Genomic DNA, 15,867 nt, shown 5'->3' on the forward strand with positions numbered 1-15,867 from the left:
CGAGGGCAGGGCCGCGTCTGAGCCCGGAGCGGGCGCCCAGGCCCTCAGGCTCTGCAGAGCCCTCGCCTCAGGTGGCCCTCCTCAGGCTACTTCAGGGGCAGCCTCAGGAGTGACGGTGGCTCTGCCGCCATCTGCTCCTCCTGTCACGGCCGCTCCGTCAGCACAGTTATGGGCACCTGCTGTAGGTCAGGTACATCCAGGTGCCAGGGCTGGGCAGGGGACACAGCAGTCCTCCTGCCACCTCCCACGGGCTTACCACAGGACACTGTGTGTCAGGGGGTGGATCGTGCTGGGGACGGAGTGGAGGGCCAGGCGCTTCTCAACGCGGGGCCCTGTCCCCAAGCCCAGGTCTGGAAGCAGGAAAGCCAGCATCTGAGGGGCCAGCGCGGGGGAGAAGGGGGAGAAGTGGGACTGGGCTTGCGGCCACCTTCTCAGCCCCGGGGCCGCGGGTGGAGGCTCAGAATAAGGAGGAGAGGGACGAGCCTTGCTGGTGGCGGCGGCCACATCGGGTTGAAGCAGGCGGAGGTTCGTGGAGGTTCGTGGAGGTTCGCGGACCCGGGCCCCTCCCACCCTCACGGTCTTTCCCGGCTCCTCTCTTGGCCATTGCCAGGAGCTGGAGGGGTCTTTAGCGGTGGACAGGATTGTCACGAGGCCAAGGTCTGTTCGCGGTCGGCCTTGAGGCCCCCCGGGCATCTTCAGCCTGAGCAGGAGGGCGAGGCGGGGCAGGTCCAGCTCAGCAAGCCAACCCTGTCGTGTGGGCCTCCAGTGGTCCCCAGGTCACCATGCCGAGCTGAGCAGACTGGCCCAGCCACCAAGGCAGCACCAGAGAAGACAGAGGGCAGAGACCTGCACCCACTGGCTGTCCGTAGGCCCCAGTTGAAGAGTCAGTGTTTTTAGAACAAGTGACAGGTCCCCTTCAGGTCCCCAAGGATAACTGAGGCCACCATTATCACCCCCCCGCCCCCCACCATATGCTACCACAGTAAAGCTGCCGGGAAACTGATAATGTACGGCCCAGCGGCGTGATCTCCCAAATCAGTGATTTTTAAGTCCACTAAGAGCAAGTGAAGCTTGAGGGTTTATTTGGGGTTGTTGTGAACAGTCTCTGCAGGGAGCAGAGCCCTGGAGGAGGTGAAGAGGCTAGTCCAGCAGATGTCCAGGGACAGGAAGTTGCAGTGGGGGGAACAGCGAGTGCAAAGGCCCTGAGGCTGCAGTGCTTGATGTGTTCACCATGGGCCAAGGCAGCATTGGCCAAGGAGGACGGGCCAAGGTCTGGGGGGGCCATAAGGGCCACTGGGAGGTAGGGCCTTGCCGGTAAAAGGGGAGTTCAGCTTTTAATCCAGTTGAGATGGGAAATTACCGGAAGGTTTGGGTTAGAGCAGGGACAAGGTTCAACTTTGGTTTTACCAGGATCACTGCCTGCCGAGGTGAGAGAAGATCAAAGGACAGTGGTGGAGGAGTCCAGCGTGGTCCCGGTGGACTGTCCTGTCCAGTGTGACCTTCTCCCTCAGAGTGGGGGTGGCCACTGCTTGCACCATCAGAATGTGGCAAGGGAGGCAGGTGGCACTTTGGCGCTATGGCATACACGACTGTCGTGTTCTGTGGGGAGTCTCTTTTCCTTGCTGGTTTGACGAAGGAAGGAGCGTGCGGGGCCACATAGCTAGGAACTGAGGTCGGCCTCTGGGTGACCAGCAGGACGCTTGGGCCTTCAATCCAAAGGCCTCCAGGAACCGCGTCGCCCAACAAACAGGGCCGCAGTGTCATCTGAGCCCCGCTCCCCGCAAGGCCGAGGCAGGAGGATCACGGGTCTGAGACCCGCCTGGGCAGCTCAGCAAGACTCTGTCTCAAAACCCACAACAAAGGGCTGGGGGCAGCTCCGTGGTGGGCAGTGTGCAGGAGCCCTGGCTCCGTCCCCTGCTGGGAGGAAACCCTAGTCCCTCTGCTGAGCTTCTAGGGCCCTTCAAGTTCCAGCCCTAAGGGCCCCCTGCGAGCCCTGAGCCCGTTCCCTCGGCAGGGAGTCACGCGCCCTACTGATTGCTTCGTGCTCCCAGGAAGGTCCTCTGCCCTTGGTGGCCTCTGTCTAGCACCCAGCCTGGCATTGGATGCTCGAGTGAACGGTACGCAGAGACCCCTCCCGTCCCCTCAGGCCTGGCCCCTCATCCCTAGGGGTGGGCCAGCAGGTGCTCTGAGGTCACAGAGCCCTATGGGGTTGCCATGGCAACTCCAGTGAATAATTGGGAGGGCTCCCTTCAGCATCCGCCCTTTGGTCTGCCCCCCTAGCTGTGCAGTTTGGGTCAGCCCTCTCAGGCTTCGGTGGCCCCAGGGCGGTTTGCGTGCTTTCCGATGTTATGAGAGACACTGGAGAGGTAAGGCAGAGGGGTGAGGGGGCCGGGCTCCCCAGGGGTGGGACGTCACCTGTCTTCTCCCCACTCAGAACTGCTTGTGAGTGACACGTGCCCAGCTGCAGCCAGACCTACCCTCCCTCCTCCTTGACCAAGACCTCTTGGGACATTCACTCCAGGTCAGAACGTGGCAGTGGGTCCGCGCTTCTGCGTCAGCTGGTCCAGTACTGGGCAGTACTTTAGAGGGAGACAGGGAGCGGGGGTGGGGTGGGGGTCACATCAAGTAGGTGACGGAAGTGGAAATCTGACCTAAAGGAACCAACTTGAACTTGAACTGACTGACTAACTTGGAGCTGGGAGAATGGCTTAGTCTGTGCACCGTCTGGGTGAAGTCCTGTGGTTTGGCTTCTCTCTCTCTTGTCCCCGGCTTCCCCCCTTCCCCCTCCCCCTCCCTCCCTTCCTCCCTCCCTCCCCCTTTCTCCCCCCCCCCCATTTCTTTCTCCCGTGCTGGGGACGGAACACAGAGCTAGGCGCACATTTCTCCTGCGGAGCTACAGCCCTCCCCATCTCTCTCTGAGCCTGGGCGGGTAAGTTCACGTTTACTGTGCGCACCTCGGCGAGTCCCCGAGAAGACGCCATCTCCTGGATGTGGGGTGCTTGACATTTGAGTTGTGTCAGCATCTTTTACTGCATAACAAGTCACCCCCCGAGGCTCGGTGACAAAGGCCCTGAGGCCCTGCTGCTTCTGGGTCCAGGGCTCCCTACAGAGGGCAGAGCCTGCAGGGGCCCGGGGGGTGGCCCTGTGCCAGGCAAATGGGTGGCTCCGGGGACCCTGGGGACTTGGTGTGCCAAGGGGCACCAGCAGCAGCTCCGTGAGCCGGGGAGGAGCCGCCGGGGCTCTGCAGCCGTGTGGCCGGGCTCTGCTAGGACCCTGTTGATGGACACTGTCATCTGAGACGCTGAACGTCTGCTTTGTCTACAGGACTGACCTTGGGTTACCTGTCCCAGAGCAAGAGTCCATGGAGCTAGGCCCCCGAACAGGTAAGACGGGGCGCAGGGACACGCGAGGGCGCGTCCAGGGCTTCGAGGGGCTCCCTGGGGGTGGCCGGGAACTATCCCCACTTCAGGTCCCTCGTCTCAGGCACTCAGGGCAGGGAGAACGCAGTGAGGGACCTAGCTGCCTTGGGTGGGGGACGGGGCAGGCCCCAGGCTTGGGTAGCACGGGGGCGGGGGGGGGGGGGTAGCACAGCCGTCAGAGTCCCTGAGAGGGAGACGGAGCCCAGGGAAGCTTCGGCAGCCTTTTCTGTAAAGCTGACCTGGAGCAGGCCGGACACCCAGCAGTGGGGCGGCGTCCAGGCCCCGGGATGGCCCTGTGCCAGGCAGTTGGGTGGCCACCGTCTGCAGGGGGCCCGGGCTCTGGGCTGTTTCCTTAACAGCGAGTTACAAAGCACAGCACGGAACCTGATCTTGTTTATAAACAAAAGGAGGCAGAACCAGCCTCTTTCAAGAGGCCTGCAGGACCCTTCTAGAATGTTTAGAGGGACGTCCCCAAGCGTGTAGCCTGGGCTGAGGATGGGGCGGCCGTGGGGGCCCGGCCTCCAGTTTGTGGAGTGGGAAGGAAAGAGGGACCATCCTTGGGGCTTGGACTCAGAGTTGCGGTCCAGCCGGTTCCCAGGGGCCCCGGGACTGCCCGTCACTAAGGGAGAGCAGTGGGGGTTAGACCGTGAGCCGGGCCCCGGGTTGGCCGGGGGACCTCGGTGTCCAGATGAGAGCAAATGGGCGTCTCGGCCTGGACGAGGGTGGCGCCTCTCGAGCCCCCTTAGCGTTGGCGCGCCCACTCTCCCCTGATCACCCTGTGCCTGGCCAGGGCACTCCCCCCGGGGGTCTCCGTGACCCTCCCCTTCTCTAGCAGGGGACAGCCGACTGCCCCCTGTAGGCGGAAGCGCAGCCTCCTGAGAGAGACACACTGTGTGCCGGGAGCTGGGAGCTGGGGTGCGGCTGGCCTGCTGCTCGGGTGGGTGTCGGGGGGACTTGGCTGCATTTGGAGGAAAGGTGGGATTTTGACTTAGAAAAGCAGGGACTCTCCTTCCAGGGAGTGGGACGTTATAGGGCTTCTGGGGACGGTAGGGGAGCCGCTCCTGGCTGGTCTGGAGCCAGGGCGAGGGCAGGGAGCTGCTGGCCCTGGGGTCAGGGGCGGATGGGGGGGACCAGGTGGGGATGGGGGGGCGGCTGGAGGGAGGACGGGGTGGGCACTGGCGAGCTGAGGCCTTAGCTCTGGCTCTTTCTTGGCGTGTGACTTGACTAAGCCGAGAATTCTGCCAGTCCCAGGGCTGCCGAGGCCCTGGGTGGGTGGCTGCAGGTTCACCATGAGGAAGGGAACTGAGGATGCGGGGGAGGCAAGAGCCCAGGGAGGCCAGTCCTCCTCAAGGCCACAGGCTGGGCCTCAGGGCTGGCCAGCGGGTGGTCATAGCAGCGTGGGGACCCCGTGCTGGGCCTGGCTGCCAACGGGCTTCTCCCGCCCCTCTCCTTCCTCCCCCTCCCTCTCCCGGGTTTCTGGGCTCTGCCCCCCTCCCTGCCTCTGCCCCGCCCTGCCCCCCTCTTCCTGCTCTGTCCCTGTGTTCCCTCCTGTCCCTCTGTCTCTCCGCCCTTCAGGAGCAACCACTTTGGCCCACCTGAACAACAAGGAGGCCCAGCAGGACGCAGTCCCCTGGGGCGCTGCCTGCAACTCCCTGGACCCCTCCAAGTTCAAGTACCAGGTCCCCCTCTCCCCGGGGAGCACCCAAGGCAGCTCCCTGCAGTGCGGCCACCCGGAGATCCCTCCTCCGCCTCCGAGCGCGGCCAGCCGGGACCCTCTGTGTATGGACCCACCGCCGAGGGCCCTGAGAGGGGGCACAGAGCGGGCTCAGCCGAATGAAGGCCCCAAATCCAGGACCCAGGAGCACAGGGGGGCGCCCGTGAGCCGGAAGAGCAGTGCCATTCCTGAGAACATCCGCCACAAGTTCGGGAGCAAAGTGGTGGACCAGCTGGTTTCTGAGGAGCAGGTGTCCAAGCAGGGGACAGGAGGAGGAGGTGGGGGAGGGCTACTGGTGGGGACTCACAGTGAGGGTACAGAGGAACCTGCTTCTGAGTACAGTCCCCGCGGCAGCAGATTAGAAGGCAGTGTTTAGTGAGCACCTGCTACGTGCCAGGTGCTGGGCTCGGTTCAAACTCCTCACAGTGACAACTCATTTCATCCTTCCAACGACCCTGGGGGAGGTGCTATTATTACCCCTTCCCGGTTGTGTGGAACAAGGACCCAGTCTGTGATGGCAGGTTCTGGAGCCCTGGCTCTGGATGACATTGCAATGATGAGCCTTTTGTTTGAAACTGGATGTTTTCAACTTGAACGAGTCTCCTAGAGACGGAGCATCCAGCGGACAGGCACTTACTGGGGGTGAAAAGACCTAGGTTTGAATCCAGCTTCTGCCCGTGAATGCTGAGTGACTTTGGGTAACTTACTTTGCCTCTCTGGGCTTCAGTCTCGACTTCGGTACCGTGAAGCCGTCAGACTAGGTCAGGGTGACAAACTCACGGCCTGCATGCCCCACGCTCCCAGCCTGCCTTCATGGCAGACATGACCAGTGGCTGCCGGCACTCTTGCGGCCGACGTACCCTTCTAGGCAGCCACTACTGAAGCTTGAGATGACTTCTGCCTTCCGCTGCTGGTCAGGGGCTACCGTCCCTCCTGCGCTGGCTTTGAGGCATATTTTTGAAGCCATTTGACCCTCATCGCACCTCCAGGCCAGGCGGGAGTCACCGCTTCCATTTTTAACCGAGGGTAAAGCCAGAGCTCAGCGGGGTGAGGATCTGCTTGGGGGTCCCACTGTGCTCACAAAGACTGCAAGTCAGGCCCTGCCCATTTGTCACCTGGAGGCCAGCAACTCGGCCCATCAGACAATCTGGGAGATTGCCATCTCCCACCTTCTGTGCCACTTGGAGGGACATGTTGCTGTTTGAGTTGACTGTCACTGCGTCACACTGCCCCTCTCAGCCAGGGGAAGGTGTCACTTCTCTCTCTAGCCTCCATGGTCCTGGGCTTAAATCAGGGCATCTGGTGTCCCTGCCCAGCTGTAAGTGTCCTTGAGCCAGCTGAAAGCTGCTCCCAAGACCCCTCCCCATGATTTGCAAGTAGAGACACGGAGGCCCCTAGAGGAGCAGGACTGGCCAGAGTCAGCAGCTGCCCCAGGCAGACCTGGACTCCCTGCCTCCTAGGCCTGAGCTCAACTCCTGGGCCTCGGTTTACCCCTGGCACCAGGGAGGAGTTGGCCTGGGTGGACGCTGAGGACTTTGACCTGTGACTGCTCAATCACAGTGGCAAGCTGGGTCTCTGGGGCTCCCGAGCTGTGTGCGCTGGGCAGGTCTGGCCTCCTAGGGTCAGTTTCCCCCTTTATAAGAGGGCAAAAGTAGTGTAACCCCATGAAGACGCTTCCTGAGGCTGCACATAGTAGGTGCTCAATGCGGGGAGTTGGGGTCCTGCCATTCCTGATGCCCCCTCCCTGGTCTATTTGGCTCCCGGCCCTGGGGGTTGGTGGGGGGCTGCAGGCTGAGGGGGATCAGAGGGAGGAGGAGTTAGGAGGGAGCTGGGGGTCGTTGCCATCCCTGGTCTCTGCTCCCTGCCCCCCGTCAGGCTCAAGGGGTCATCGGTGAAGTCTTGGAGGGCCAGAGGAGGGCAAGCTCGTGGCCCAGCAGGACCAAGAGCTCTTCGGAAATCTCCTCCATCTTTTCAGACTACTATGACCTGGGCTACAACATGCGCTCAAACTTATTTCAAGGTCAGACCAAAGGGCATGGGCAGGGCTTGTGGTCCCCAGGGGGCGGGGCAGGGGAGCTCTGGGGCTTCCACCCCCCCCCCCCCCCCGTGGGGCCAAAGAGCCCAAGGTGCACCCCATGGCGCCCACTCCAGACTCCGAGGGCTTCCTCCATGCCAGGCCTGGGGCGCTGGGAGCATCCTGTCCCCTGGCCAGCCTGTGCCCATGCAGCTGCCCCGTTGCCAGACGCCCCTCCTCGAACCTCCAGACACCCCTGATTTCTTAATCTGCCAGTCGGAAGCCCGCCATCCCTGGCCCGGGCACCTTTGGTTACAGTGACAACACGAGGTTTCTTGGGTTCAAAGCTCAGCTCTGCCACTCACTAGTGGGCCGTGGCCTCAGGCAGGATCCTCGCCCTCTCTGGGCCTCAGCTGCCTCCTCAGTGCCGTGAGTTGGTAAGGGCAGTGTGGCCCTCAGCGGGGTGGGCAGGACTGCATGAAGACTCGAAGGCGCGTGGAGAGTGCCCAGTGGAGCTAGAGCCTGGGGTGGCCCCACCTGGGGGGGACAGAAGGGTGCCCTGGAGGCCGGGCCATTTACAAAGGGCTCTCTTGGAGCCATGGAGTCCTGTGTGGCCAAGGGGGGGACACAGCAGCTCCATTCCCAGGAAGGATGGAGATCCCTTGCTCAAGACCTCTGGGTGGTCTGAAGGGAGCTCACGTCCAGGGTGTTCTTCGGCCTCCAAAGATCCCCCCGGGCCAGTCACCTCCCTGGCCATTCCCGAGGGTTCCCTGGGTGTGCAGCAGGCGGCCAGCAGGCAGGGGCTTCTCTCGGTCCCCACTCTGCAGCCCAGTGTCTTGACAGAAGGTCTGCTCTTTCTGGCCCTCGGCCCTCCCCCTTCCTCCAGCGGCCAGGGCGCCCGGAACCTGGCAGACCTCCCCTCCCTGGCGCGGGTCCCTGTCACCGGAGGAACCAGACACCCATGGGAAGCCTTTCTGGGTTTTTCTTTGAGCTTGGAGAAGGGGTGGTGCTGGGAGAGGGGAGCAGGGACACGGCGCCGATTGGCCTCCCTCTGCCCCCGGGGTCCTGCCCTCCCTTCTCTCTTGGCCAGTTGTAAACTTACAATGTTTACCTATGTGTAAAAGAACCAGCCTTTAAAACACCTGTGTCCCCATCACCCAGTCTGGCAGTGGGCACTGAGCCAAGGGTGCGCTGGAAGCCGCTCGGAACAGCTCGCACCAGCTCACAAGGCCGATTGTGCCACTTCCCTGAACTGATTGGCATAGAGACGCTGCCTGAAGTTGGCCCAGGAGCCCCATTTACACCCCGGAAATCGGCAAATGCTGTGCCCGGGCTTCGCCCTGCGGCACGTTGTGTCTGCACCCCATCTGCACAGCCTCTTGGGGCTGCCCCCCGGGGCTGGTCATGGCACTTGCTGCCCAAGGTGGGTGAGGCTCCCGGGCTGTCAGGAGGCAGCAGGCTAGATCATGAAGGCCCTGGAAGATAGGACGCTGTGATGGTTTGGATCTGGAATGTTCCCCAAAGACTCACATGTTGAAGGTTGGTCCCCAGAGCAGCTATAGTGACAGGGAAGTGATGGGATCATGAGGACTCTGACCTCATCTGCAAATTAATTCAATGATGGATTCATAATTTAAATGGACTCTCTAAGAAAGTGGTGGAAATTGTAGGAAGTGTGACCCAGTTGAAGTGAGTGTGTGTCTCTGGGGACTGTATCCTGTCCCTGGCCTCTCCTCTCTCTCCCTGCTTCCTGGCTGTCATGAGATGCTCCTTCATGCCTCCCTTCTGCCATTAAGTTCTGTCCTCCTGTGCCCACAGTAACAGAGATGGCTGTCTACAGACTGAAGCCATGAGCCAAAGTAAATATTTTCCTCCTTTAAAGTTGTTTTTCTCGAGTACTTTGTCACAGTGACGGAAAGCTGACTACCACAGAAGCCACGCTAGGTTTTAGCAGGGTGATGGGCTAGTGTGACGTAGTGAGAGGATCACTCCTGTTGCTGGGCTGTGAATAGACATAAGGGAGAGGTAGGGCAGAAACAGGGACACTGGTGAAGAGAGGGGATTGCTAGATCCCAGATGGGACAGGGGACCGTGGCTTGGTGTGTCTGGCAGCTTCCTGTTACCGTAACACCTACCTGAAAAAAATCCACTTATAAAGAGAAGTGGTTTATTTTGGCTCAGAGTTTTGGTGTTTCTGGTTTATGATTGATGGGTCCCGTTGCTTTGGGCCTGTGGAGAGGCAGCTCTGAAGGCAGGAGCGGTGGGGGAAGCTGCTCATCTCGCAGCAGGGAGCGTCACAAGAGGAAGAGGGTAGCCAGGGTCCCACACCCACCAATCTAAGACCTCCTACAGGCCCCACCGCTTGGCATTTCCACCACCTGCCCAGAGCCCCAAGCTGGGTACTAAGCTCCTACACAGGGGCCCCTGGAGCGCGTGACAGATCCAAACTACAGCCCTCGGTCTGGGAGCCAGGCTGGGGCACTGCACAAATCTGGAGGGCGCCCTGTGCTCTAGGGGTGCTCAGGAAGGTGTGGGGAAGCATCCCGTGGAGGACTCTGGGTGAATATACTAAGAGTGGGTGTGGGGCGTGAGGGAGGGATCAAGGTTGATCTCCAGCTGTTGGTCTTGAACAGCTGGAGGGGTTTCTGGCTGCCCCGGGGCACACAGAGACACAGGGACAGTGGGAGAAATCCTGTCCTGTGCTGAGTCACGGAGATCATCCCTCCTAGACTCTTCTAAACCACTTCTCGGTTTGCTTTTCTCATTTAAGCCCTTAATCTGCCTGGAGTTGATTTCTGCCTTGGTGTGAAGTGGGGATTCGTTTTTAATCCCTTCTTTCTGCGGATTCCTCTTACAGAAGAGTTTCTCGGTTCCTCTTACAGAAGAGTTCCGCCTTGCCCCAGTGACCTGCAGAGGGGCTTTTGTCATCTGTCAAGTTTCCACATGAGTGTGGATGGGTTTCCAGCCCTCCCTCTGTCCAGGGGTCTGATATTACACTCTCAATTCCCAGGTGTTGGGTGGAGTCCGACATCTGCTCACCTGTTACCTCCTGCACCCCCCACTGCCACCAGCGGCCTGTGGCCTGCGTTCCTCTTGCGCACACATTTCAGAATCAGCTTGTTGGGTTTTTTTTTGGTGCTGGGGGATTTGAACCCAGGGCCTCACACATGCCAGCAAGCACTTTCGCGCTGAGCCACATCCCCAGCCCCTGGATGGGATTTTGATTGGAAGTGTATTGAATCTCCAGTTCAATTTAGGGGGTGGGTTGTCAGCTTTAGGATAATAAAATTTCCAATTTATAAATGTGGTTGGTATACAACTCCACTAATTTAAAATTCTCTTCAATATCAATACCGTTTTGTAATTTTTTTTCTTTTTTTAAAATTTTGGTGATGGAGCTGGGGATTGAACCCAGGGCCCTGTACATGCAAGGCAAACACTCTACCAACTGAGCTACATCCCCAGCCCTCTGGTAATTTTTTTCTATAAAGATTGTGCAGTTTTTTATTAGATTTCTTTAGGAAAATCTCTCTTATTTTTATTAAAATTGTTTTCCATTCACTAGAAATGGTATCTTTTTAAAAACTGGATGTTCTGGGGCTGGGGATAGAGCTCAGTGGTGGAGTGCGTGCTTAGCATGTCTGAGGCCCTTGGTTCAATCCCCAGCATCAAAAAGAAATAGTCACGTTTTCTCACTTTGCAGTTTTTATTTTTGTATATTAATCTTACATCCAGAAGCATGCTCAGCTCACCTACTGGTTCCAGTAACCGTTGGTAATTCTCTGGGGCTTCTTTGGGGTCGTGAGAACGGCTACCTTTAGGGGCCACATGCAGTTCTGCCGGGCCCCGCTCTCAGTACTTGACAGTTTCATTTTTACAAGAATCCTGGGTGTAAATGCTGCAATTCCCTTTTTTTTTTTTTTTCAGATACGAAAAAAAGAAAATTAGAGGCATAGAACAATTTAAAAACTTGCTTAAGGTCACAGGAAACTGGTGTTTGAGAGCCCAGGCTGTGCCCCAAGCCAAGTTCTCTCTCCCTTTCTACCTGTTTCCGCCTTTCTAAAGTATGACTGCAGCAGCAGCAGCTGCCCGTAGAGTTTTTAAGATAAAATGTCAATAATCGTATCATGCTTAGATCTACTAATAAGGCACGTCCGAGCGGTGATGTGGTTAAGGAACCACAGAAGAAGGACAGAGAAGGTGGACGGCCACTCTGGTGCGGGGCTGGCTGGGGCTGACCTTTTCCCGGCTGCGGTTTGAGCCCCCAGGACACAGGGTGTGAGCCCCCAGGACACAGGGTGGGTGGGTGGGGCCCTAAGTTGGCCTGGTGTGTTTCTGTTCCTGCCATCTTGTCTGATGTCAGGGGCCTGGAGCCCAGCGTTCCTTCCTGGGTGTTTTTGTGGGGTCCACAGAGCCCCCACTGAGACCATGCTGTGCATTCTGAGGGCCAGGGATCCACCATCCTGCCAGCACCCCCCCTGGCTTCCTGATGATCCAGGTTTGGGGGTGTCCTCTGCAGCACGTCTCCTCTTGGTACCCGTCAGCCCTCTGAAGGCCTGGGGTCGGGGCTCTGGGATGGTCCTCTCTCCACTGCCCGCACCCGGTCTCCAGAAACATCCGTGCACCCTGCAGTGTGGGGCACGGCTGGCCATGGCTGGTCAAAGCCTTGGTGGCCCCCGAGCCCTTGTCTATAGACAGCCTCCCGAATCGGCCTCACAAGCCCCCACGAATCAGACTTGAGGTGAAAGGGGGAGGTGGTCACCACCTCCACCTGGGCAGGCGCGACTCAGAGCCTTGAATACCGCGGAACCCTCTCCGGTTATCCTGGCCGGATGGTTTTCCGGTATCTGGCCATCTGACGGCACCTGTTAGACACCTGCTGTCAAGTCCCACCCGAGGAGCGGGTTTCTGGGTGGCTTTGATCTGTGACGGTGGACAGGACTGAAGGAAGGCTTCAGCCCAAACTTAGCATTCTGTTACATAAGCACGTCCAGTCAGAGACACCAAACTCTAAAGATGGCTTTAAACACGGCTTCCAGCTCCACGGGACACCTGCAAGGGACACAGCCCGGGACGGGTCCCGTCCTTTGAAATGGTTGAGGGGTGCTTATAGGCCGACTGGCGGTCACCTTTGTGGATGACCTGCATGTGCCTGAAATGACCTCCTGAGTCCAGGGTTCTGCGTTTGCTGATAGAATAGAGCAGGCTTGTCACTCACTCTGCCCCGATTTTGTCACGCCTTGTAAATACTCTGTGCTTGATCTCGTAATTACTGAGAGCTCTTTGCACTCTCCCTCTGCGATGGCAGATCTGCCTATTTTTCCTGGTAGCTCTGTTGATTTTCCTCTATTTGGAGATTATTTCAGTGCAGCAAGTTTAGAATTATGGCGTCACTTTATTGAATCGCAACTTTTTTTTTTTTTTAATATCTCGCAGGCTGTTGCCTGATGGTCTATTTTGTCTGCTCCAAATAGAGCTGGACCAGATTAGTTTTGCTTAGTATTTGGTTGCTGGATCTCTCTCCATCCCCCGGTTCATCTTCTCATTGTGTGCTTTAAAAAAAGTGCTCCTTAGGTAGCATGTATCTGGAAGATGTTTTCTCCTCTAGTCCGATGAACTGTTGTTTGACCAATGGGCATATCCATTTATATTTATTCTACTTGCTGATAGATTTGGATCTATTTCCATGACCTTATTTTGTGTTTTCTTTTGATTTTTTGGATTTCCTTGAATTTTCTTTTCCTCTCAATCCTGCACGTATGTACTTGGGGCTGGGCCTTCACCTAGGGCCTCCACCCTAGGGCCTCCACCCTAGGGCCTCCACCCTAGGGCCTCGCACATGCTCAACACCTGCTTGACCCCCGAGCCCTCTCGGTCACTTTCTGTCCTTTGCTGCTCTTCCTGTTCCTGTAGTGGTTACCTTTGAGATTTTTAGGGGCATGGCTAGTAACTTCTAAAGTTAATCAAGGTATTTAGGTTTTCATGAACACTACAAGGACCATTGAAGGCTTTAGCTTTACCCTCCCACTCCTTCCTCAGTCTGGAGGTTGGTATGTTCCAGAATTTTCCATGTGAGCAGCATAGCTTAAGCTGTGGGGCTGAAGCACAGGGTCTGGGTTGGGATCCTAGACCTTTCACATACCAACTGTGTGGCTTGAGACGAGTTACTTAACCTTTCTGTGCTTCAGTGACCTCAACTGTAGAATGAGGATAATAATCATAATTATTTCTTAGGTGGGTGAGAGGATTCAATAAGCAAGTTCATATGAAGGCCCTAGAACTGTTCTTAGCACTTGGTAGATTTTCAAAAATGTCTATTGGCCCAGAGGTGTGGCTCAGTGGTGGAGCCATAGAACTTGCCCTGTACGCCTGAGGCCCTGGTTCCCTCCCCAGTACTGGGGGAAAAAAGGGTAGATAATGGGGTATTTTGGGGCTAACATTCTGCCACTGAGCTGTCCCTCCATCCTCTGTTTCTGGTCACTTAAGTCCTTGCTATCTTTGGGGATTTGGTCCTCTGGTAGATGTTTCTGCCAACTTGTGACCATGGTACCTACCTCCTTGGGCTTTAATTTTATGTATTGAGATGAATTTTCTAAAATACAGGTATTAAGCAGCACCTGTCGGATGCTCTGATGAATGCCCAATCATTTAACCTTTCCAACTTTGCCAGAGAATGTTACTCCCTGGTGTAGAAGAAGACACTGAGGCGCTGAGAGCGCGACCCTTGTCCACAGATAGTAGAGCTGGGGTTTGAACCCCGACCTGCTCTGCGCTGAGCCCCTCCCTGCACCCCTTCATGGCCACAACCCAGCTCAGCAGTGGAAACCGAGGCCCAGCCTCCCCGGCTGTGGACACTGAGGTGTTCTTCGCGGTATCCCACAGGGCCCCCCCAGGAGACCAAGAGTCTTATGAAGGCCTCCTACACGCCAGAGGTGATTGAGAAATCGGTGCGAGACATAGGCCACTGGCACGGCAGGAGGACGGACGACCTGGGTAGGTGGGGAGCTGGGGAGGGACGGGAGCTGGGCCTGAGGTCTGGAGAGAAACCAGAGCAGGAACAAGAGCCCTGGGTGGACCTGGAGGGGCTAGGGGTCACCCCTGGGGCCTGGGCCCTCCGGAGGCTGCTGGTGACCTGTGCCTGCTTCCCTCTCCTCTCTGTAGGACGGTGGCACCAGAAAAATGCTATGAACATGAACTTGCAGAAAGCGCTGGAAGAGAAATACGGAGAAAAGAGCAAAGCCAAGAACTTGAAGTTCTAGAGAGGCAGGAGGGCAGGTCCTGCTGGTGCTAATAAAGGAAGGCACAGATCTGAGCCGGCTCCTCGCGCGGCGCCCTGGGGTCCCACAGCGTCCCTGGACCTCCACCCTGCACACGTCCGCCTCTCACAGTCCCTGTGATCCCAGGACTGGGAGGAGAGTTGGGTGGGACTGTCTGAAGCCCAGTGTGCCCGCTGCTCACCCACCCAGGTCCTGGTGGGCACACTGGGCACGTGCTCCCGTCCCGGGACCTGGTTTGCTGTGCTCCAGTTTATTACCCGCCGTGTGCAGCAGGCAGGCTCCGCAGCCCGCCTCCTTTCTGCTCCGGGTGGCATCTGTCCTGAAGGTGGCCTGGGCTCCCACAGGCCTGCTGTGTGAGCTGCAGTGACTTCTGGGGCTAGGGAGGGGACCCCAGCTGGGGCAGGCTGGCCTGGCTGGCCCTCCCCGGGGCCTCTCTCTGAGGCTGTCTTGGGCTTCTGGTTCTAAGCAGTCTCCCAACAGGACAAGATCCAAGTGCGAGGGCTTATCCAGGTCTGCACGTGGAACTGACCGGTCAGCATGGCCAAAGGGACACACGGTCACGCTCAGACTCTGCAAGGAAACTCCAGGAGGAGTCGTTCTGGGTGGACGGGGTTCACTGGAGACCACTGGAATAGCGTCTAGCGGGTGACCCTCTTGCTGTGGAAAAATCAAAGCGGAGGGAAAACTCAGTCATTGCCAGGAGAAGGGGAGCCATGTTCCCACTCTTCTCCCGACCACCCCCTTTCCCCCATAAGGAAATGACTCTAAGATGAGGTGGGTTCAGGTGCAGGACAGGCAAGTGGTTTGACTTGATTTAACATGAGGCTCTAAGCGTGCTGCTTCCTTCTTGGGTAGCTAGATTTTTCTTGGTGCTGGGAAAGCCGGACCCTCCTCCTCCTCCTCCTGGGAGCATTCAATTGAGCTATGTCCTTGCCCTTTTAAAGCTCTTACTGGGAGGCAGGGTCTTGCTAAGATGCCCAGGCTGGCCTCAAACTTGCATGAACTTCGCCTTATTAAGTAGCTACTGCGTGCCTGGTACACAGGCTCCTGACAACGGAGTCACCCAAGGGGTCACTGCTCAGGCGGTGACTGCTCCACTATCCTGGTGCAAAAAGTTGTTCACGCGCCACGGGCCCAATGCACATAACCTTGCTTCATCCTGACACCAGCCCTGAAAGCTGCTGTCACCCCCTCCTGAAGATGGGAGAGGCCGGGAAAGCGGCACAAGGTCATCCCCATAGGCAGCTGGGTCAAGGCAGCCGCCTCCAATGAAGCCATTTCCTACTCCACCAGCTGATCATGCCCTGGTGTCACCAGACGTGCTCTGAGCCTCACAAATGCTCAGCCCTGTTAGGTGCCATGGGGAGGGCCGTATGGGTGCAATGCAGCCCTGGACCTCAGAAATTTCCAGTCTGATGCAAAAGAAGCTGGTTCTGAGGCTCT

At 57.9% G+C, this 15,867-nt stretch overlaps 1 protein-coding gene and 1 non-coding gene across 2 annotated transcripts; one reads left to right on the top strand and one right to left on the bottom strand.

Moving 5' to 3' along the window:
• Positions 1-2,674: 2,674 nt before the first annotated feature.
• Positions 2,675-14,459, top strand: Cimip4 (ciliary microtubule inner protein 4). The gene is made up of 6 exons (XM_027929684.2): positions 2,675-2,929; positions 3,325-3,383; positions 4,995-5,383; positions 7,009-7,153; positions 14,030-14,140; positions 14,309-14,459. Exons 2-6 carry the CDS (start codon positions 3,362-3,364, stop codon positions 14,404-14,406), a joined length of 765 nt encoding a protein of 254 aa, XP_027785485.2. The 5' UTR covers positions 2,675-2,929; positions 3,325-3,361; the 3' UTR covers positions 14,407-14,459.
• Positions 10,538-10,610, bottom strand: Trnaa-ugc (transfer RNA alanine (anticodon UGC)). Its single transcript has one exon. It is a non-coding gene; the product is annotated as a tRNA-Ala (tRNA).
• Positions 14,460-15,867: the final 1,408 nt, after the last annotated feature.

Source organism: Marmota flaviventris, chromosome 3, assembly GCF_047511675.1.
Source record: "Marmota flaviventris isolate mMarFla1 chromosome 3, mMarFla1.hap1, whole genome shotgun sequence".
Lineage (NCBI taxonomy): Eukaryota > Metazoa > Chordata > Mammalia > Rodentia > Sciuridae > Marmota > Marmota flaviventris.

What these genes read in the sequence shown, in the direction of transcription:
- Cimip4 (XM_027929684.2), top strand. Translation starts at nt 3,362, where the DNA reads ATGGAGCTAGGCCCCCGAACAG. An exon ending in AGCTGGTTTCTGAGGAGCAG is followed by an intron (nt 5,384 to 7,008) that starts GTGTCCAAGCAG and finishes GCCCCCCGTCAG; the next exon opens with GCTCAAGGGGTCATCGGTGA. An exon ending in CAGGAGGACGGACGACCTGG is followed by an intron (nt 14,141 to 14,308) that starts GTAGGTGGGGAG and finishes TCCTCTCTGTAG; the next exon opens with GACGGTGGCACCAGAAAAAT.